General features: G+C 57.7%; 1 protein-coding gene across 15 annotated transcripts in view; it reads left to right on the plus strand.

Annotated features, from left to right (window-relative positions):
- The window catches only part of TMEM241 (transmembrane protein 241), a gene marked incomplete at its 5' end in the record, with an annotated part of 72,055 nt that extends 50,722 nt beyond the window's left edge, over positions 1-21,333 (plus strand). For 10 of the 15 annotated variants that reach the window (XM_084888256.1, XM_084888255.1, XM_084888246.1 and 7 more), the window contains 10 exons: positions 216-241; positions 2,390-2,441; positions 3,903-3,951; positions 4,645-4,690; positions 6,521-6,556; positions 8,271-8,305; positions 9,573-9,642; positions 11,358-11,451; positions 17,855-18,072; positions 18,104-18,311. In XM_084888256.1, the coding sequence (XP_084744382.1) occupies positions 216-241; positions 2,390-2,441; positions 3,903-3,951; positions 4,645-4,690; positions 6,521-6,556; positions 8,271-8,305; positions 9,573-9,642; positions 11,358-11,451; positions 17,855-18,072; positions 18,104-18,236 (759 nt within the window). In that variant the 3' untranslated portion in view covers positions 18,237-18,311. The other 5 variants (XM_084888254.1, XM_084888260.1, XM_084888252.1 and 2 more) reach the window with 3 other exon arrangements.
- Between the last annotated feature and the right edge of the window lie 477 nt (positions 21,334-21,810).

Genomic DNA, 21,810 nt, shown 5'->3' on the forward strand with positions numbered 1-21,810 from the left:
TGGACAGGGCTGGGTGGCCGGGATGGGGAACACTGCACCCACAGGCGCTTTGCCGAGGTGACAGCCTGAGCGCTGAGTCATCCTTCCTCGGGCCCAGCAGCGAGGCCTCAGCACCACTCTGCAGCTGCTGCTCGGCCCCAGTACACTTGATCGTCATGTTTTCTTTTAAGGAAAAGGGTTTTAAAGACTAATTATAAATCTCTATTTTCATGCAGAAAACGCCTCCTGCCAAGATCTGTAGGTAAGTTTAACACACACACACACACAAACCCACAAACCTGTAAAATACAAGATTTAACCTGGTTTTTAACTTCGATGGTAACACTGTTTGTGGAAGATTCATACTTGAGAGTTGACAGAGGAATTTGTTATAAATACTCATGTATCCCTGTTTTGTGTCTTACTCTGAAATTCACTTCCTCTTTTTCTGGATTATTTTATTCCTGCGGCAAAAACAACCCTGCTCGGTTTCAGTCGCTGATGCCCAGAACTTCACAGATTGTGCAATACCGATGGGGAGTGGAATGGAAAACATGGGATGGCTCAAACATGTGAAAACAGCAATCAGTTTGTGGGGTTTGAAAGCATTCCCAGCGAGAAAGCACTGGCCTGCAAGTCGGATCTGCACCGTGAGCCTGGGCATGTGCCATCCCACCCCTCCTCCATGCCTCAGTTTCCCCAGCAGGACACTCAGGCAGGCCCCTGCCCAGGGCGCTGATTCTGACCCGGACGACTAGTGCAGGAGTTCTGTGTCGGGCTAGAAACCCAGCGAGAGGCTTGTTGTTCCCAGCACTTCTGGGCTGCCATTCAGTCCCTATTTTTTACTTTATTACAGGCTGCTACTTGGGAAAAAAGAAACATCAGGACGTATCCTCTTGTTTAAGGAATTAGCAAGTGCTGCCCTAGCAGGTTTGGCTCAGTGGGTAGAGTGTCGGCCTGCGGACTGAAGGGTCCTGGGTTTGATTCCAGTCAAGGGCACATGCTCGGGTTGCAGGCTTTATCCCCAGTGGGCGACATGCAGGAGGCAGCCAATCAATGATTCTCATCATTGATGTTTCTGTCTCTTCTTTCTCCTCTCTGAAGTCAATAAAACATATTTTTTTAAAAAGGTTAGCAGGTGCCCACCAGGCATGGGAGCCCACCCACACTGAGGCGGTTAGGCACTGCCAGGGCCGCGGTTGGTGGGAAACCAGGGCTGTCTCCCTCCCCTCATCCCGGGGGTCGTCAGCTCGAGGGGACCCTCCTGCTCATGGCCTGGGATGAGGGGGGCCCCTGTGTTCAGGAGAGCCTTCACCCGAAGGTAGACCCCAGACTCATCAGGGGCCGCCTCCTCCCAGCTGAACCCTTCCCGTCCTGGGCAGCCCAGCAAAGCCTCCCGACAGCTTCCCTCCACCCAGCCCTTTGCCTCTGAGCCCGGGCAGTCTGTGCCTTGGAGTCCTCTGTGTGTGAGCTGGAAGGGCTGGAGAGGAGAGCCTTTCTGAGCCTCAGGATGACCAATGCTGTCTGACCTTCTCAAGGTCTTGTTGCCCCCACTCTGAAATCCCTCCATACCAATCCCCAGGCCTTCGGCCCAGGGCCCGGGATCTATGCTGCAACCGAGGTATGTGCCCTTTACCAGAATCAAACCCGGGACCTATCCGTCCTATGGCTGACGGTCTAACCATTGAGCTAAACCGGTCAGGGCTAAACTGCAATTATTAAACTTAGGAAATACGTATCTTGTACAATCCTGTTCCCTCACGTGGAGTCCATGTCCACACTTGGCCGTCTGTCCCAATGTGGTCTTTCATGGTCATCTCCCCCGAGGTGTTGTGTCTGCGTGCTCTCCACTCTGGACGAACCGGTTCCTCTGCTTCTGTGGTCTTTCACTGCCTTCGCAGTGTGCTCGTGTGCATGTGTGTGTGTGTGTGTGCGCGCGCGCGCACGCGCTCGCGCATGCACGCATGTTAAAATTTTTAATTAAGTTTTTGGGGTGACATTGGTCAACATGAACATAGAGGTTTCAGGGTGGGCTTCTGTTCATGAGATCTCTGTATTGCACCTTGTGCCCAGCACCCCACGTCAGATCTCCTGTCCCATCTGAGCCGTCACATTTTTGAAGAGGGGAAGCCCAGTTTTGTGCATTGTCCCTAAATTTGAGTTTGTCTCAAATGTTAGTTTTGATTTTGCGAATGTCCTGCCAAGGCCCATCTCGGGGAGACAGCTGGTGGTTGGTGGGCACTCAGTTGGAAACTGCAGAAGTCATGGGCTCTCTGAGAGTAGACAGGGCCGGGCTCGGTTTCGCGGGACTGTGGCCTCTGCCGAGCTCCGTCTGTGTGTCCCAGCCCCACGCTTTCGAGGATTCGTGGATGCTGGGCCCTGAAGCTGCTTGTCTTTCTTCTCTCCACAGTGCCCTCCTGCTGCTGGCTGCTGCGGGGAGCCTCCCCTTCAATGACGCCCAGGTAAGCTCAGTCGGCGTGTTTTCCCTGAAGGCTTTTTCCTATGGAGCCTGCTCATGGGGGCAGAGTACCCCAGTCCTTCCTTTTGGGTTGGCACAAGCCTGACCTGCCTAGGCATTGAGTCTTTCAGGCCGGATGCCTGCTGGCCAAGCCAACGTGCTCCCTTGGGGCCCCACCTTCCACCCGAGGCTGCGCAGTGTGGCCAGAGCTCTGGCCTCTGGTGCCCCGGTGGGTGCTGTGATTGGCGTAGTTCGCCTCCGTAGGTTCTCGGAGAGCCTGCAGCCAGCGCCCGAGCTGCCCAAGCCTCGCACACTGGGCGCAGCTGCCCTCTCTCCCCAAGGCCCCCTCTGCAGAAGGACTTTCAGTGCCCCCTATTTCTTTCTGTGGCTGAGAGCCACCCCACTCCAGTCGTCCTCCCACTGCCTGCTGGGACTGCTCCCCAAGCCGGGACTCTGGGACACAAAGAAGTGTAGACAGAGGCAGAGTCTCGTCAGAGCAAAGGAGAGGAGGGCAGACGGTTGAGAGAATTCCTCGGACAGCAGGGTGGCCAGCACTGTGCCATGCTGGGGGCATAGGATGTGTGAGCACCTGAGAGACCGGGGACACGGGGACGGAAGCTAGCGGTTCCAGAGCCTGCTGTGCTCTGGGCTCGGGCCAGTGCTTCCTGTGCCCATTGAAGACTGCCAAGTCCACAGGGGTCGCTGGTGTCTCTGTGTCATAGCCAGAGACTGAGGCGGCCCATGAGGCCACCGGCTGGCGATGGAATGAGTTTTTAGAGTTTAACCCAGTTCTTTCTGATGCTGGCCAGGCCCTGCTTCTGGACCTAATCCTGAAGAGGGAGGTGATTGGCCAGGAGCAGCAGGGGTGGGCCCTGCCCTGGGGTGCCCTAACCATGCTGGGACTTAACTCCACTGAACACCCACTACACACATGTGTGCTTCCAGGCTGGTCACTGGCTCCTGGAATTTATGTTCAGGTGCAGGAGACGACCGAGACGGGGAATCTGTGGAATGAGCAGCTCTGTGGAGTCGGGAAGGGGAGGGGAGGAGGGCTGAGCTGGAGGGAGCATTGGGGCTGGAGAGGGAGAGTTCCCTTTCTCTTTAGAGGGGCCGTGGGTGCGCTGGAGGGGGCAGGGGCTTGTCGCGATGCCAGGTGCCCTGAGTTTGGCGTTTACCCTGAAGTCCCTGGAGCACTGCCAAGGGATTTGAAACCACTGGTGACACCATCAGGTGGCCTTCCAGAGGCCCGGGGGGAGTGGGAGATGCAGGGGGGTGGGAACAGGGAGCATGTTGGGAGGAGTGGCAGGCACCTGGGTGAGACCCTGACTCCAGGCCACACCGTCCCATCTGGGCCCCTGGCTGGTGCCTGTGCCTGGCATGTGTGTTGACGTGTAGGGTTGCTGGTTGCCAGGCTGGACTGTTTGTGGGAACCTGCAGCCATTTTTCCTTAAATCCTGTGTTACAGTTTGATCCGGACGGGTACTTCTGGGCTGTGATTCACTTGCTCTGTGTAGGTAAGTCTTAAAAGAATGCTTGCTATGGCGATTAAGGCTTAGTGTTTAGATCTTACTGTGAATCCGCTATTTAGTGACTTTGGACAAAGAAGATGAAACACACATCGAAGTTAGGATAAATGGACGTTCTCTGTTCGACTGTCCTGTTTGGGAGGTTTTTTGAGAGGTCTCCTCTCTTCAGGGCAGACAGGAACAAACTCACCTGCACGGTTCTGCCTGCTCAGGTCCTCCATGGGAGGCTGGTCCTTCTCTAAGCAGGTGAGAAGAGACCCAGAAGTTTGTGCCAAAGACACTCCATCAACATACAAAAAAAGGAACTGGGTGAAAAAGGGCCGTCTGACTATTCAAGTCGTACGTTCGGTGCTTCTTGTCTGTGGTTCTGGGGCACCGTGCCCCGAGGCACCCACGGCCAGTCACCCCGCCCAGAGTTTCTCCTGCGCATCACTCGATAGCTTCCTGTTGATCACACCCCATGAGCACCAGCCTCCCCAGCACCTCTGTGCTGATTGCACCACCACCCAGATTGTCCACTCCCACCCCAAACCCTCCCGGTGTGGTGGCGGCCCCTGTGGGTGTGGGGGACCCTGCAGGGGAGAGGGCTTCCTTCTCCCTTTGGATTTGGTGCTTCCCGGGAGGTACAGGCAGCCCCTTACCAGAGTGCCCTGTGCCAGTAACACATTGCTTCCTCTCCAGGGGCCTATAAGATCCTCCAGAAGTCCCCGAAACCCGGTGCGTTAAGGTAAGCGTTGGAGTGGCGCTGTGGTTTGGTTAAGGAGCAGGGTAAGACCCAGGCGTCAGGGCTGCTCCTGGCTGCAGACTCTGCCAGCCGAGTGCAGAGGGCAGCAGGCTCGGCCCAGAGCCCTTTTGTCTTTGAGTCGCTCCAGGCAGGTGCCCAGGGCCTGGCACAGGCTAGCGTCAGCGCCGGGCGGAGAGGGAAAGTCTGTCCTCCTCCTTCAGGGGTTACTCCCTCAGCTCAGTGCTCCTTTTCCTAATCCCCAGCCCTCCCAGCATGACTCGGGTCAGACCCCGAGGCCCCTGTGCGGGGAGCTTGAGGCCGGCCTTGGTGAATGTGAAGGAAGGGAACCCAGGCCGGGCTGGGCTGGGCTGTGAGGTCGAAACCCCAACCAGCCATCTGGCTCTGGGTCCCAGGCCCCCCTAAGGCTGAGGGGAGAGGTGCCAAGGGAGTGGATCTGGGAGCAGGTGACACCTGAGAACGTGTGATTCTGGGGCCTATAGCACACATTGTGCTATTAATAAAGTATTTTTTTGCCGTAAAAAGCCAGTGAAGTTGCCAGATAAAATACAGGGCACTCAGACAGGCAGGCAGAGTGGTTAAGGGTGATCAGATATGCAGGCAGGTGACTGGTTAGGAGTTGACGGTCTCGGATTGTGAGAGGGATTCAGACAGCTGGTTTAGGCCCGATCCCACAGGAATCTCTGCAGGATTTCCCAAGGGGTCCTGGTTTGAGAGAGAATGTAGGCTGGGCTAAAAGACCCCCCACCCCCTGTGCACGAATTTTGTGTAATGGTCCTCTACTCCTATATAATAAAGAGGTAATATGCAAATTAACTCTCACACCATCACAAGATGGCTGCTTATGACCAGGCTGGCAGGGGGGTTAGTGAGGGACAACCAAAGGACTGTACAAGCAGGCTGCGTGGAGTGATTAGGCCAGTGTGGGGGCTGTGAGGGGCAACCAGATCTGCAGGAAGGACAGTTGGGGGTGACCAGGCCAGCAGAGGGGGGCAATTGGGGGTGATCAGGTCAGCAGAGGGGACAGTGAGGAGTGACTAGGCCAGGGAGAGGGGCAGTTGGGGACAACCAGGCCGGCAGGTGGGGGGGCAGTTAAGGGTGATCATTCGGCAAGGGGGAGGAGTAATTAGGGGTGACCAGGCAGGCAGGCAGGTGAGCGATTAGGAGCCAACGGTCCAGGATTGTGAGAGGGATGTCTGACTGCCAGCAGTTGAACATCCCCCGAGGGGTCCCGGATTGGAGAGGATGCAGGCTAGGCTGAGGGGACCCCCTGAGCACAAATTTTGTGCACTGGGCCTCTAGTATATGTATAAAAGCATAAGTGACCATTGTGATGGAATAATTGGTTGCTGTGATGCACACTGACCACTAGGGGACAGACGCTCAACACAGGAATTGTCCCCTGCCAGCAGGCCCCAATAATCCGTTCAGGGCTGGGCCCCAGGCTGGGATGGGGAACTGGGGATGGGTGGTGAGGGAAGGAGGAGCCGGGGAAGTGGGGAGGTGGGGAACCTGATCAGCCTTGATCGCCAGCCAGGTCTAGGGACCCCACCAGTGCACAGATTTCATGCACTGGGCCTCTAGTGAGAAATAATCAGCCACAAGTGAGTGTGTATGGCCAGACCAGGAAACGTGTTTTTTAAATGAGCCAGGATTTAGTTTTGAGTATGAAGTACTCTTCAGACCATTTATTGATAATTTATAAATGTAGTAACGTATGCATGGATATAATTTATTAACATAGGATAGCGACTACTTTCTATATACATAAAACACTTCTATTATTTTATGTTTTGTCTTTTTCTTATCCCTTAGTGACATTGACCAGCAGTACTTAAACTATATATTCAGGTAAGTATAATTTACATTTTCAAAGAGTAACTCATATATTTCTAGAGCTATTTTCTATATATTTCTAGAGCTATTTTCTATATATTTGTGCTATATGTTTAAAGAGCTTATTTCCCAATAATATTGTGACTTGGGAGTTCTGAGCCAACGTGACCCCAGGAAGGCGAGCTAAGTGTCTGTGAGGGACCAATCAGGACACCAACCAGCAGCCCTGCCTAGACCATGTGGGAGGGTCCTAGACCAGATGGGAGGGGCCCTAGATCAGGTGGGAGGGCCCTAGACCAGGGGGGAGGGGCCCTAGGCCAGGTGGGAGGGGCCCTAGACCAGGGGGGAGGGGCCCTAGACCATGTGGGAGGGCCCTAGGCCAGGTGGGAGGGGCCCTAGACCAGGTGGGAGGGGCCCTAGACCAGGTGGGAGGGGCCCTAGACCAGGGGGGAGGGCCCTAGACCAGGTGGGAGGGGCCCTAGACCAGGTGGGAGGGCCTCTGTAAGCCTGGGCCCTTGGCTTCCCTCCCTGAGACCTGACCTTGATCCCAGGGCCTCCCTGGTCTGTCTTCCCAAATCATTCCCAGACCCAGTGGTGCCGGAGGGGAGGCTGTCAGTGGAAGGTGGTGGGTGGACTTGCAAGCTGAGGGGTCCACATGCAGCATGTGAGGTCCTCGGGGTGCAGGGCACAGCCTAAGGTGGAAGGGGCAATGGAGCCAGGAGCTAGGGGCCGGGCCAGGTCTCCCCACGGTGCCCCCTCCGGCAGGGAGCTCCTGGGATCTTGAGTTTCTAATTTTTAATCTGGCCACTGTTTGTTTGAGGCTATAATCTCTATACATACCCCCTCCTTGTTTTGCAGATGAAATTGTGTGTGTGCGTGTGTGTGTGTGTGTGTGTGTGTGTGTGAAAGGGGTGTGCACAGCCTCTCTCTCTGGGGTGTGACTTGTGAAACCGAAATAATGTATTGGAGCTCAGCTGGTGAGTGTAGGAGTGCCTTCTCTTTTGCTTGCTGTGCCCCCAGATTAGAGCAGTACCTGGTGCTTCCTAGGCACTCAGTAACGATTGCTGAATGAATGGATTTAAAAGGTCTGCTGTGTATCTGGCCTGATTGGTCTTGGGGAAAAAGTCTTTCTCCTGACCTCTGACTAGACCAGCTGCCTTGTGGCTGGGATGGAGAAAGACAGAGTACAGAGGTGGGATCAGGCCCAAGAGGCGCTGTCCACGGGCCCGGGACAGGGGAGAAGCTTCCGGAGAGTAAGGTAGGAGAGTGCCAGGAAGAATATGGCTTCCCCCTCTTCCTCATCCTTTCTGGCATCGATTGCAAACCAGTCCAAGGAGTTTCCAGTGGATGGGCTGGGTCATTCTGTGGGCTGGCTTCGTGGACATTGAGCTTCCCTGCTACGCAGTTAATTCTGTGGCAGAAACAGACTTATCTCACGTTGCACAGCCACGGTGTAGCGCGCAGCCTGCCGTGATTCGGAGGCCGCTCGGTGTGGCGATGACTGTGGAGGAGGTGGGTGTGATGGCGGCCAGGGCACGGCTGACCTGGGGGGTGGATGTGGGGTGTGGATGTGGACGTGCCCACGTTTCCAGAGGCTGCACTCCCGGGAGCTGGGTGCGGGCGGAGTGGCCCATCGGCAAGGTCATGTGCGGTTTCAGTTTCCGAGGAGAAGGGTTGGAAATGCGTGTTCTCGGTGCTGGCGCTCCTTCATTTGCTGTTTCTGTTTCAGCGTGGCGCTCCTGGCCTCCGCAGCTCATCCCACAGGTAAGTTCGTCTTGTCTGTGTGTTTGCCTCCGTTGTCTGTTCCGTGCAGGCCCTGGCCCGGCCATGTCTCCGAGGACATGCTGGAGGGAACGTGGCTGCCTTCCAGGGTGTCACACCCAGGGTTAGACATGGCCTGGAACCTTCCGGAGTCATCGCCCACGCATTCATTCTCATCCCCTCCTTCAGTCAAACACACGTGATGAATGGAACAAAACAGTCGTCTTGATAAAAACACACACAACCCCTGAGAGATGGAATTCAGAGCCTTCCTTCCCACGCGAGGCAGTGATCACAGAGTGGTTAGGGTCTGAGGGAGGGCCGAGAGCCTTGTGTCCTCGAGTTCCTGGTTAACGAGTGCCCTGTGGCCCATACAGCGCCCGTGCTGCCCGGTCCCCTCCACCTCCCACCCTCTCACCCCCACCCCCACACCTCCAGACCCCCGGCTCCAGGGCTGCAGGCCCAGGAGGCAGAGCGAGTGGAGGCCCGGCCCCCCGCGCCCCCGGACTCCGGTGTGGAGGGATGAGTGATCTGCTGTGGAAACGCTCAGTGCCTTTCCTCGGGTGTTTTTGGAAGACTTGCTGCTTTTTTAATCTCCCGACTTCTTGTTTGTGACCAAGTTCACATTCCAGAGAGGGAAGCAGCCGGTATGTGTGATGATTTCCTCTCCACCAAGTGGGACTCAAAGAATGAACTGACTTCACTCGAAATGCATGTGCCCTTTGGACCGGCACTCAAACGAGCGTGCCCCCGGCCTGGCCCTGGGCCGGACCGTCCTGGAACAGACAGGGGAGGGTGCCGGGCTCTCACAGCCGGCTTTAGGTCTGAGGAGAAGAGAACAGGACAGTCACTGAAAAGAGGGTTGTTTTTGCCCCCTCTGCTGGGGGAGGAGCTGCTGGGGAAGGGGAGGATCCAGGCTTGTGAGGGAGAGCTTCCTGCTGAGGCTCCCAGCTCCAGTGGTGCCGTCTTGGGTAAATCTCTCACCTGAGCTCCAGGCCAAGGGGGAGACGTCATCACAGCCCTGAGAGGTGGTGTGCAGGGCTTGAGCATGGGTCCTGCCAGGCCGACTCCTCAGTGCATCCTTCTATGGGACTGTTACTGTCACTGTCACTGTCACTGTCACTGTTACTGTGAGAAAGGGCCGTACCAGGAACCCAGGGATGCTGTTTGAACTCGGTGCCGCTGCTCCTTGCTCAGGGTGCTGGCCGGCGTGGTTGGGACCGCGGGCGCGGGTGTATGGGCCACCGTCTCACCCTCGCTGTGCCCGCAGGTGACCTCCTCTGTGCCCGGGACTTCCCCTTGTTGTATTTCTACAGATTCCACGGCAGCTGCTGCGCCAGGTAATCTGATCTCACGGCCCTCACACTATTCATTCCCATTTCTGTGCTCCCAGCTGTGTCTTCGCTCCGGCGAAGCCAAAGGCACTGGTAGTCACCCATCGTGTGGCCAGGGGTGCTGCGGGGGAGGCTGGGTGCTCAGAGCTGGCCTGGGCCTTCGAGGACCCCCGTCCTGCAAAAGTGTTTACACCCCAGTAGTGGTTTCCAAACTTGCCAAGAGCTGGGATTTCCCAGTGTGTTTTTTTTTTTTTCTCTCTACAAGCAGTTCTTTCCACTTTAATCTGAGCTAGTTGAGTTCAAGGGGAGATTGTGGTCCACAGTCCTACCCTCTCCACTTCCACCTTGGCCTCCCTCTTGCTCCTGAAGGGCAGCCTCCAAAAAGAAATAAAAACCTCCACTGAGCCCCAAGATTATGAGACAGGTTGTGGAGACCACTGAGCAGAGCTGGCTGGACGAGGTGATCTTGGGAAGTACTCAGGGACGTGGACCAGCCACGTGGATAGAACTGGGCAGGTGTGCCGTCCTGTCTCCCTGTTCCCCTGCCCCCGCCCCCGGCCTGACTTCACTGCTCTGGGAGGCAGGTCTCTGTGGGTGCTCTGTGGCGGGAAAGCCGATGCAGGGTGAGGTCCAGCCCGCTGCTCCCTGACCGCGTGTCTTGGCCGCATTACCTGCTTCTCCTGCCCTCTCGTTTCCTCGCCCGGAGGAGGGGAATGCTCGCAGGACAGGGCTGTGTGCACTGAGGCGGGAGTCTGAAGCCTGCACGTGCCTGGCCCCGTGAGGATGGCCACCGTTGTCACCTGCCGAGGCCACCTGTGGGCCCAGTGCCCGAGACCGAGAGCAAGTGCTCCCGAAGTCCCGGCTGGGGACACACAGAGCGGCCGAGGCTAGGTCCCGCCCCCCAGAGCTCCCATCAGGTCAGAGCCACCACCAGCCTGCACCCCGTCAGAGGGCAGCCTGGGGGTGCAAACGGTTCAGCCCACAGGCCGCCTGTAGTTTGGGGCAAGCTGCAGGCGTGAGTCTTCTTTTCGAGCCACACTGGCACTCACTGCGTGTCTGTGCTGAGCCAGCCTCCGTGCTGGCGTCCCTGCCGTGCTCCCTCCCCAGCCCTGCCCCACGCCAGGGGGAGCAATTGTTCCGCTGGGAGTTCCCTGTGCTATGCCCGTGGCTACGGTGACTGTGAGGGTGATCGTGAAGGTGGTTCTTGCGAGGCCACTGCTCCCTATCACGGCTGTCAGTGCCGCGCGGCCCCAGGTGCTCCACCTCCGGCCCCCAGGGTGGGGCGTGCAGGTCACCCCGGTGTCGCCTCCTTCCTGGAGTGCAGTTGCTGTGTGGGTGCCTTGCTGGGGGGGCATGTCATGGGCCAGCCCTCCCCTTTTAGAGTCTTACCTCGAACCCAGACCCTCTGCCCTCAGAGGTGCTTTCTCTTAGGAACCTGTCCTGGCTGTGTGTTCTGCTCCAGCATAGCGGAGGGCGGGGGGTACTGTCCCCCTTTTCTTTCTTGTGGTTTGACAGAGACTGGCCAGATTTCTGTACCCCGCTCCCCAGCTAGTGAAACGCTCTCTTCACAGCTCCTAGGGAAGGAGCACTTACTGGGCCTCTAATGTCTTTTTAAACTGGAGACCACTGGGAGCAGAGGAAGTGGGTATGGGACTAAAACCAGCAGGTGCAGTGTCACAGGGAACAGAAGGCAGCCTCATTCACAGTGTCTCTCCTTCCAGCGGGCTCCTGGGGTTCCTCCTCACACTCAGCGCCCTGAAGCTGAAGAGCCTGGCGGCCCCTGGGCAGTATGCGGCCTGGCTGCTCCTTGCTCAGGTAAGTGGGGGAAGGGGGAGCTTGGGCTGAGCTGTCACTGTCAGGCTTATCTCCATGGGAGGGAGGAGATAGGAGGAGAGGAAGCAGCTGTGGGACCGGGACCCCCGGGAGGTCCTGGCGCCATCCTGGTGGAGCATTTCATCCGTCGTGTCGCCCGGGGGCTGCCTGCCAGACGTGGCCGTTGTTAATGAGTGCGATCGAGTGACAGTCACCGGAACAAGTGCCTAGAGACATCTCCATGTTGATCGATTGGCTACGCCCCCCCCCCCCCCACGGTCCCCCCCTCCCCCCTCCCCGTCTCTGAAAGGAGATTCCACAGCAGCATCTTCACCCGAGTGGTCTCTGTGTGAGAGCATGACTAATTCTGACCCCACGGACGGTGGCATGGCTGAGACGCTGGCTTCCCCATGGTGGAGGAGCACGTGGACTCACCCTCCCCACGTCAACTGGAAAGCCAGACCAAGGCACGCTGACCACAGGCCGCGGCACACAGCAGCCTGGTCCCTGAGAGTGGCTGCTCCCGGTGGAAACGGCTCTGGTGGCGCATTCTTGCTCCCGTGCCTTTCTCCCCAGCTCTATCCGTGTAATAGTGGAACCAGAGTGGGGTGGCTACGAAAACCAATGGCCTTGGTGCTTCCAGAATGTTCCACGCACAGTATTTTCAGTTAAGGCTCTGTCAGTGTAAACGAGCAGGAAGAGCCAGGGCCCCACTGTCCTGGGCTCACAGTCCTCCGTGGTACACGCAGTGGACAGGGTCTGGCTGGGGAAGGTGGGGAGCTCGGGGGTGAGACGCCCATCGGGGACTAGACAGCTCTGCATGTGCCCCGGCTGACCCTGTCTGTGCACCAGAAGCAGAACCCCCACACTCCGCCTGCAGAGCCCAAGCGCACTCACGGGAGGGAAGGCCGGACACGAGCCCCCTGAAATTCGGTGTGCTCCCGGCCACTCAGAGCCAGAAGCAGAGAGGTCTTTCCGGCTCCAGGGGTGTGAGTGCGCCCTCTGCCTAGGCTTTGCAGAACTCTGAGCAGTGCAGCCGGGGGTGACCCCGAGGACAGCAGCTGAAGAAAACACAGGAAACGCGGTGAAGACCTCAGAGCTGCACCTTCCGTGGGAGACGGACCTTAAAGACTCCGTCCAGGCAGGTGACTGAGAAGCAGAACAGACAGACGACAGCGCTCCCGCGGAGGTCAGCCCCAGAGCTGCCGCCGTGGTTACGTAAAGTGTCCGGTGTCCAGCGGAAATTAGACGCTTTCCGAGAAACAGGAAGCGTGATTTATGCCAGGAAAGAGCCGTCAGGAGGAACCTGTCTGTGTCCTCAGATTTACAGCTCAGCAGGAAAAGACTGCGGTGCGGCTGTTCAAATACATTCAGACACAGAAAGGAAACCACATTCAGAGAATTCAAGGAAAGACAATACAGAACCTCCGTAAAGAGGCCAAATGATTTTGAAAAAGAAAGCCAAATGGGAAATCTGGCGTTGAAAGTGTAACTGACATGAAGTGACCGATTTTCCAAAGGTATTCAGTAATAGATTGGAGATGACCCAGGAGGCAGAACAAAGGGAATTCTTCGATCTAAAGAACAAAGACTAAAAAAACCCTAAAATATAAACAGAGGCTTATCTGTGGGACATCAACCACAGCAACGTCTATATAAGAAATCCAGAAGAAGAGGAAAGAGAGGTAGAAAAAAAAATAGTATAAATGGATGACTTCTCAAAAAAACAATGGAGGAGAACACATTTAATGTGCTGAGAGAAAATGTCCAACCAGGAATTCTCTATACAGCAAAACCATCCTTTAAATATGAACAAGAAAGAAAGACACTCCCAATTAAAGAAAGGGATTTTTTGCTAGCAGTCCTATCAATAGTTGCATTATATGGGAATAGACTAAATAGCCCACTCAAAAGTCAGAGATTGTCAGTCTGGATAAAAAAGCAAGACCCAACTGTATGCTGTTTATGAGAGACACATCTTAGATTCAGAGACACAGATAGGTTGAAAGTAAAAGGATGGAAAAACATAACCGTGCAAACAGTAGCCATAATGCAGCTAGCCCGAGTGACTATTAAAATCCAACTAGACTTCACGATAAGAACTATGTCTGGAGAAGGTTAATACATTGGGAAGATGTAACAGTTATAAACACCCCTAACAACAGCAGCCCAAAGCATAGGAAGCAACAAGTGACAGAGCAGAAAGAAGGAGCAGTGACGGCTGGGATTCCAGTGGGAGTGCAGACCGGGGCAACCACTGGAACACAGAGGAGCTTCCTCAGAAAATTAAAATGGAGCTGCCTTTTGACCCAGCGATCCCACTTCTAGGAATAAGAATCCTGAAACACCAATCAAAGAATACGCACGCCCCTATGTTCATAGCAGCATTAACTACAACAGCCACGATCGGGAAACAGCCCAGTGCAGTGCCCATCGGCAGATGCATGGATAAAAAAGCTGTGGTACATCCACATCATGAACTATTATACTACTCGGCCGTAAAAAAGAAGGAAGCCTTACCTTTTGCAAAAGCATGGTGGGCCCTGGAGATTGTTGTGCTAAGAGAAATAAGCCAGCCGAAGAAAGACAAATACCATGTGGTCCCAATTACATGTGGAATCTAATGAACAAAATAGAACCGTGGCATTGATGCATGGAACAGACGGAGCTGTCAGAGAGAGTGGGAGCGAGACTGGATGGAAGAAGGTGAAGAGCCTGGCTGGTGTGGCTCAGTGGTTGAACGTCAACCTCGGAACCAGGAGGCCACAGGCCATGGTTCGGTTCCTGGTCAGCGCACATGCCTGGGTGCTTGCTCGCTCCCTCGTAGGGGGCGTGCAGGAGGCAGCTGATAGCTGATGTTTATCATTGATGTTTGTAATTCCCTATCCTCCTTTCCTCTCTCTCTTAAAAAAAAAAGAAAAAAGAATAAAAACATATTTCTTTAAAAAATGAAGGATTTTTAATTCTTCCTAAATGTGAAGGATTGAACAAAAGCCATTGAGGGTTCTTCTGGCTTCAATATATTAAACAATCTTCCCTCCTCTCTTCTTCTTCTTTTCTATTTAAAAATAAACTCTGTGACTCCCAATGCATAATGTTTACCCATCCCGACATGCACTTTCCTGCAGACCAGACGTGCTGACATTGAGGTGCAGCACGCTGTACGCGGCCCTTCCCGTGATTTCACTGGGACGGCCGGGCGCCCTTGTGGAGAGTGACTCGGAAGGTTGCTCCGTTGGCCCAGAGGAGAATTGGGATTCTCTGAAACACTCAGAGATACACAGGCCGAGAGGCCATTTGGAGGGGCCTGGGACACCTTCCCCGTCCCAAAAGCACCCATGCTTCTCCCCTTCCAAGGAGGTGTCACGTCGCATCATCACGCCCGCGTTGGAAGAGGAGGCGTCTGTGCTGCTCTCTGTTCCTCGTCTTTCTTTGCCTCTTTCCTGGGCTCGGTGCTCAGCAAGGAAAGGTGCCTTCTCAGTCACTGTCATCACGGTCATTGCTGTTCTCGGGGATTGGAGGGCATTCTAAGAAGCTGAAAACAACAATACTTAGCAACCTTTTCCGTTCCTTCGTCTGATGAAGCAGCTGTGTGAAATCCAAAGCAACCTCATACAATCTTGGGGTCCCTTCCAGTTTGTGCTGAAAAGCATTGACGCAGGGAAAAGTGGTTGCGTTTAAGAGAAAAGCGATGATGTGCAGGCATGTAAGGAAGACGTGGTTGCTGGTGGTTGTTCCAGCAGCTCTACGTTCTGAGAATTCTTCTGTGTCTCGTCTCGTCTCATCCTTCTGACGGATGGGCGGCAGCCCTCCGTGTCCGGGAAGAGGCAGCTGAGGCTGAGCCAGGAGAGGGGATGCAGTGCCCGCCCGGCTCTCGAGGACCCAGTGTTGCTCCCCACGCACAGCTGCTCCCCAGGAGGGCAGAGTCTCCCGCAGGCCAATGCAGTGTCCTCACCCTTCACGCCCGGAGGCAGTGGAGCCCAGGAAGCGGCTTCCTCTGCCCCTGTGACCTCGGGAGCAGCTCGCTGTCCTTGCCTACGAGCGTCTGTAACTTGGTGACTTGGTTACTTTATTGTTCGAGTATCATCTCTAAGGCCAGGACTCGGTGGCTGTCGGTCGCTGGCCGTGTGGGCGGCATGGTGTCTGTGTGATGTCTGCGTGTGCCGGGTTCTCAGGGCCTGCGGGAGGGAAGGGGCCTCGCTCACCCCGCCCAGCCCCCCTCTGACACGGTCAGGTGTGCTGCCTGCGGAGCAGCTGTGTGTGACGGGGTTTTAAGGGTCACTGGGCTTGCACAGTTTGGGGGACATTGAAGGTGTCTTTGAATGGGGGGGGGGGCTCTGAGTGAGGCAGCGGAGTGGCTGAGCGGCCCCCGTCAGCGTGTGACATGAAGGCGCAGTGTGTGTGCGGTGTGAAGGGGTCACACGGAGGTAAGCCAGCACCCCTCCTCACCCACTCACAGGAGGACACGGGCGCCTCAGGTGGGGAGCGGCCTTCCGAGGCCACTAGCCTCCGCGTCGTTCTAGTTTCCGTGTCTGTGCTGCAGTGTCTTTCTCCCTGTTGTCCTCATCACCCCGGTCTCCCCATCTCTGCCACAGCGCTGGGTGGGGACACGCTGTCCTCCTGAGGGGAAGTCAGTTTCGGAGGAGGAGGCCCTCCTGTTCGCTCTGCTCCCTGAGGCTCCGCCCCTTCCTCCTGTCGCCGAGTCTCACCGGACTGCCTGGCCAGTCCCGCGTGCTCTCCCTCGCTCTCTCGCGCCTCCCTGTGCCCTGGACCGGGCGGAGAGCAGCGCTGACTCGGTGACGTGCGGGCGAGGGGCTTCCCGCGGAAACCTCAGCGCGGCTGTTTCCGCGGACGTTGGAGCCACTGCGGCGAGGAGAATCATTTTTCGTGGAAAATGAAACCTTGCGGTGGCATATTCCCCTCTCGGCCTCTCACTAGGCAGCCACAGGCAGGTCCCGTCTTCCGGGCGTCTGCGGAGCCCGTGGCCGCGCACAGATATCTGGGAATTATTCCTCACGAGCACGGCGTTCCCAGAGGGACGTGGGCGGATTGAAGGAAAACATTAAAATTCCATCTCCCATTGTCACACAGTTCACGCGGACCGAGGCCTGTTCGCGGACATTTTGCTGTTTTGGATGAAGCTGTTTTTCTCGTTTCCAATGATGAAGTCTGATTTTTTTTCTGGGCTATTTTTAGAGCCATTGATCATCCCAGTGTTCTGTGCCGCAGAAATATGATAACAATTCTGGTTTCACAACTCTGACCTGAATTAGTTTGCTTATTGAGGAAATACTTTGAATTTCTATAAATTTCCTGCCTGCAAGGTCTTATATGGATGCTGTTATGACCCAAGATTATTTATTTAGGAAATGTGTCTTTATTGATTTTGAGAGAGAGGGAGAGGGAGCGAGAGAGAAACCTTGCTCCACAGACCGCAGCTCCACCACCAGCCCGGCTTTAGGTTCCGGTCCACCGACGCCCCTGGTCCCTGGAACAACGGACGTGCCGGCAGGCCACAGCCAACCTGGCGCTCCCGTGTGCAGCCGTGTGGTTGGTACTCGCACACGTTTCTTATTTAATTCCCATCACAGCTTGTGGCCCGACCACGTGCTCCTCTGGCCTCTTGGACGAGAGGGAGCACAGATGTGGGTGACGCCTGTTAGAGCCGGGGAGCGGGCCTGGCCCCAGGCCCCCTGCAGGAGCCGGGCATACAGCACTGCCGCGTGCAGTCCCTGCCGGAGGCACGGGCAGTGCCGTGGCCTGTGCCAGGCGAGCAGGTGTGGGAGCCCCGAGGGGCCTCGTCTGCTCGCCATGAGGCAGACTGGCCGTGGAAGGTCTGGACGTGGGTTCCAGTGGGCGAGGAGGAATGTGGGCGAGGTCTACAGGCAGAGGGGACTTCGAGCACAGGTGAGATGCTGGGATGAAGTCGAGTTTGAAACCGGAGCCGATAAGTGGGGGCGTGGGCTACCCCGGCAGTTCCCGGGGAGGGCACACTCAGCGCGGGTTAGAAACTCACCGCAGATCGCAGCAAATCCTACCAACCAGCCTGAACCTCGACTCTCCCCCAATACAGGACTCTCTGGCAGGTTCGCTCACAGCACTTTATTTTCTTACAAAAACCCACACAAACATTTATCTTTGGATTGGAACGAGTGTTTCTAAAACAAACCCGACCCGTTTGAATAACAGGAGGCTGTGACCGCTGTCCGGAAGCAGGAAGTTCAGGGCCGCAGACGCAGGGCCGAGTGCCCGCCTTTGGCGTCCTCCGTGTGGGGCCTGCTGTTTGCTATTCGCTCCGAGTGCGAGGGAGCGTTCCTCAGGCCGCAGAGCTGTGTGCAGACAGACGTGCCCTCCAGGTGCCCTTGGTGAGGAGGACCAGGGCACAGCGGCCGCTTCCTGTCTTCAGGGTCAGCTCCGGCAGCAGCGTGAGGTCTTCACAAACAGACTCCGGCTCTTTAACACTCAAGACCAGCCCTGCTCCCACGGACATCCGTCTCCAGAACTTTCCATCATCCAAACGGAAACTGCCCGTTGGAGATGTCCCGCGCTCGGGCCGCCACCTCCCTGCCCGTCTCTGAGTGACGCCCTGCATCTCAGCGTGGGGCCGCGGTGTCCGAGCACAGGGTCGGCCTCACTCCCGCCGCGTGCTGCACAGGGTCGGCCTCCCTCCCGCCGCGTGCTGCAGAGCCGCTTCCTTCAGGCCGAGGATCTGTCGTCCGTGGCGCTGTCGACTCGCCCTCAGTGGGCTGTTGGGGCGCTTCCCGGCGGTGTCTGAGCTGCTGCGGTGAACATGGGGGTGCCGGCGCCTGTGTGCCTCCTGCTTCCAGTGATTCTTCCCCTTGTGCCCCTTGCCCCCCAAACCCCACCAGAAACCGCAGGCCAAGGCAGGACACGGGCGTGCCGTCCGGAGGACCTGGGATGGCCGTGCACCGGACCCGGGTTCACGTGGCCTGGACGAGACCGGGGTCTGCTCTGCCCACCTCGGAGGGGGGAGGGGGCGCTGTGGGGGAGAGGGACCCGAGGGGGGCTGCCTGCCGCTGCCGGTGACCGGTTTGGGAATGAAATGCTTTTGCAGGTGCCCACTTCCCACACAGGCAGAGTTCAGCGTCTTCCCACCAGAGCTCCCCTCAGCAACTCTGACCAAGGCACTGGCGTGGCCGGGAGGGAGGGGAAAGGAGGGGAGGGCAGCGTCGGACCTGGCCCAGCCTGCACTCGGCTTGTGAGGGCTGGAGAAGGTTCCGGAGCCCACGCTGATGCCTCTGTTGGGCTTCTCTCTGCAGATGACCACAGCTGGCTGCTCGGTGCTGCTGTTCAAGGGCATCCTGACCAGGGCGGCTGTGGGATGGTGAGTGGCCGTGGTGGTGGGTGCCACGGGAAGGGCGAGGCGTGGGCGGGGGCACTCAGGCTGTGTGGCTGGGCACACCCTCCCCTCCGTGCTGTGCGGCCGGAAACACAGAACACGCAGCCCCTAGCGCCTGTGTGCACAGGAGCGCATGGCGGCAGCCATGTCGGCGTGTGAGGCTGTGCGGTCTCTCCGTCCTCCATTTCTATGGCTCTCAGACTAGCTCCACCGTCCTGTTTAGAAGGACCCGTCCTTGCAGGGAGTCGGCATGGCCTCTGTGGTCGAGCAGACTGAGGAGCGAGTCGAGGGGCTCGGGGACAGTGTGCAGAGGCCTGCGGTGGGGGTGACAGAGCCGTGGCGAGGGAGAGGGCAGGAGGGAGGCTGGCGAGGCCGTGAAGGCTGTGGTGGGCGTGGCTCAGCTGAGTGGAGGGGAGGGGAGGCAGCCAGGCCTGGGAGCCGCACCCTGTGCCCGTCTGAGGCTCCCCGTCGAGCACAGGGACCCTCCTCTCTGGAGTGCTGGCTGCACACGGAGCCTCCTCAGAGGCCTGCTCTCTCCCGCACAGCCGGCCCGCGGGAGGCGCACTGTCCCTCACGGGTCCCCGAGGAGGTGCCTCGCGTCAGGCGCACATGTTGGTGAGGAAACGAGGAAAGAACAGAACTGTCTGAACTATAGATGGGAAGGGGAGCATTCCATCTGTCGACTAGAGAAGGCTTCACACGGTTTATTGGAGCCAAATGCTAGGACGTGCCCAGAGCAAGGTCGTGACAGACGGAAAACTCGGAGAACAGCCCCTGCTCCCTCCTGTGAACCAAGGCCCTGGACCCACCGGGGTCTGTGTATGTGAAGGCGGCAGGGAAGCAAGGCGGGCGGGGGAGCAGCAGCAGGAGAAACGGCTTCCTTCCCAATGGGGACAGAGATGGAGCTGGGCACAAGGTGACTGTGAGGTCTGTGGTGTCTGCTCGGAGCCTGCGGTGGTGCCGTTGAGGGGCCGCACCAAGAAAATTACTGATTTCCAGCTGTGTGCTGTCCTGGATGCATGTTATCCTGGATGCGTGCAGTCCTGGGTGCGTCTTGTTACCCTGGGTGCGTGCTACCCTGGATGCGTGTTATCCTGGATGCGTGCTGTCCTGGGTGCGTGTTGTTACCCTGGATGCGTGCAGTCCTGGGTGCGTGCTGTCCTGGGTGCGTGCTGTCCTGGATACGTGCAGTCCTGGGTGCATGTTGTTACCCTGGGTGTGTGCTGTCCTGGGTGTGTGCTGTCCTGGATGTGTGTTGTTACCCTGGATGTGTGTTGTTACCCTGGGTGCCTGCTATCCTGGATGTGTGCTGTCCTGGATACGTGCTGTCCTGGGTGTGTGTTGTTATCCTGCGTGCGTGCTGTCCTGGATGTGTGTTGTTAACCTGGGTGTGTGCTGTCCTGGGTGCGTGCTGTCCTGGATGCGTGTTGTTACCCTGGGTGCGTGCTGTCCTGGGTGCGTGCTATCCTGGATGCGTGTTGTTAACCTGGATGCATGCTATCCTGGGTGCGTGTTGTTACCCTGGATGCGTGCTGTCCTGGGTGCGTGCTGTCCTGGGTGCGTGCTGTCCTGGGTGCATGCTATCCTGGGTGCATGGTGTTACCCTGGGTGCGTGCTGTCCTAGACACAGCCCCTCCTCCACCTTGCAATTACCCCCCAGCTCAGGGGGACTTTGCAGGATGGGTGGTTCTTGGGCCTGACCTGGAAGTGGGGTGCGGGGAGCCCCCACAGCAGAACCAAGGCGTCCCTCACCCACGTACGTGGCTCCCGGCAGCCTCCTGACCTCTTGACTCTCTTGCAGCCTCCTGCTCGGTGGACTGGGCAAGACCGTGCTGGTTTTTGCAGAGAGGAGGGGCACCCCGAGGTGACGAGGTGACGACGGAAGGAAGATGGCAGCTGCGGAGCTCCAGCGAGGGTGAGGAGCAGAGCCCGGAGCCGAGCCTGGAGCCGAGCACGGGGCAGAGCACGGAGCCGAGCTTGGAGCATAGCCTGGAGCCGAGCACGGGGCAGAGCATGGAGCCGAGCTTGGAGCAGAGCCTGGAGCTGAGCACGGAGCAGAGCACGGAGCCGAGCTTGGAGCTGAGCACGGGGCAGAGCACGGAGCCGAGCTTGGAGCCGAGCCTGGAGCCGAGCACGGCGGGGCCGCTTCCCTTGCGCCAGAAGCTCGTGGTCTCTGGCCGCAGAGAACGGACCGGTGCCTCTTCCTGGAGAGGCTCGCCTCGCCGCGCCCCAGGGTGTGCGGACGCTGGGACGCCCGTGGAGGTGCTGTTTACCTCTGGAGCCTGCAGACGCTGCTCTCCGCACACGCTCAGGGGCCGCCCGGTGTCGCGTGGCATTGGGGTTGGTTTTGTGTGTTTACATCTTCGGAGCCTCCTGGGACATCACTTCCTCGAGCTCCTGTGGGCTGGTCGGAGCCTCACCCACCTCCTCAGGGATCCCTCCCGAGGGCGTCCACAGGGCCAGGGACGCCATTGCTCCAGAGCGATGTGCCATGGACCTTTTTATAAAAGCATCTCTAGCAAGGGTTTCTGTAGTTGTTTGATCTTTAACCTCATGTCCCAGAGTCCTGTTTTTAAAGATCTGGTTTCTTGCTTTGACATCAAAGGTGGCCTACAGGGCAGGCCTGGGGTCTCTAAACCAGGGGCTGGCCCGTCACTGCGGCTGCCCCCGGCCCAGGCCCCGGACGGGCCCCCTTCCGGCACCCAGGCCCGGGATGGGCCCCCTCCAGGCACCCAGCCCCGGACGGGCCCCCTCCCGGCACCCAGGCCCCGGATGGGCCCCCTCCAAGCTCCCAGGCACCCCTCTCGGCACCCAGGCCCCGGACAGGCCCCTCCAGGCTCCCAGGCCCCCCTCTCGGCACCCAGGCCCCAGATGGGCCCACTTCCGGCACCCAGGCCCTGGGTGGGCCCACTCCCAGCACCCAGGCCCCCCTCTCGGCATCCAGGCCCCCCTCTTGGCACCCAGGCCCTGGACAGGCCCCCTCCAGGCACCCAGGCCCCAGG

The sequence above is a fragment of the Pipistrellus hanaki genome (assembly GCF_964339955.1).
Source record: "Pipistrellus hanaki genome assembly, chromosome: 6".
Taxonomy (NCBI): domain Eukaryota; kingdom Metazoa; phylum Chordata; class Mammalia; order Chiroptera; family Vespertilionidae; genus Pipistrellus; species Pipistrellus hanaki.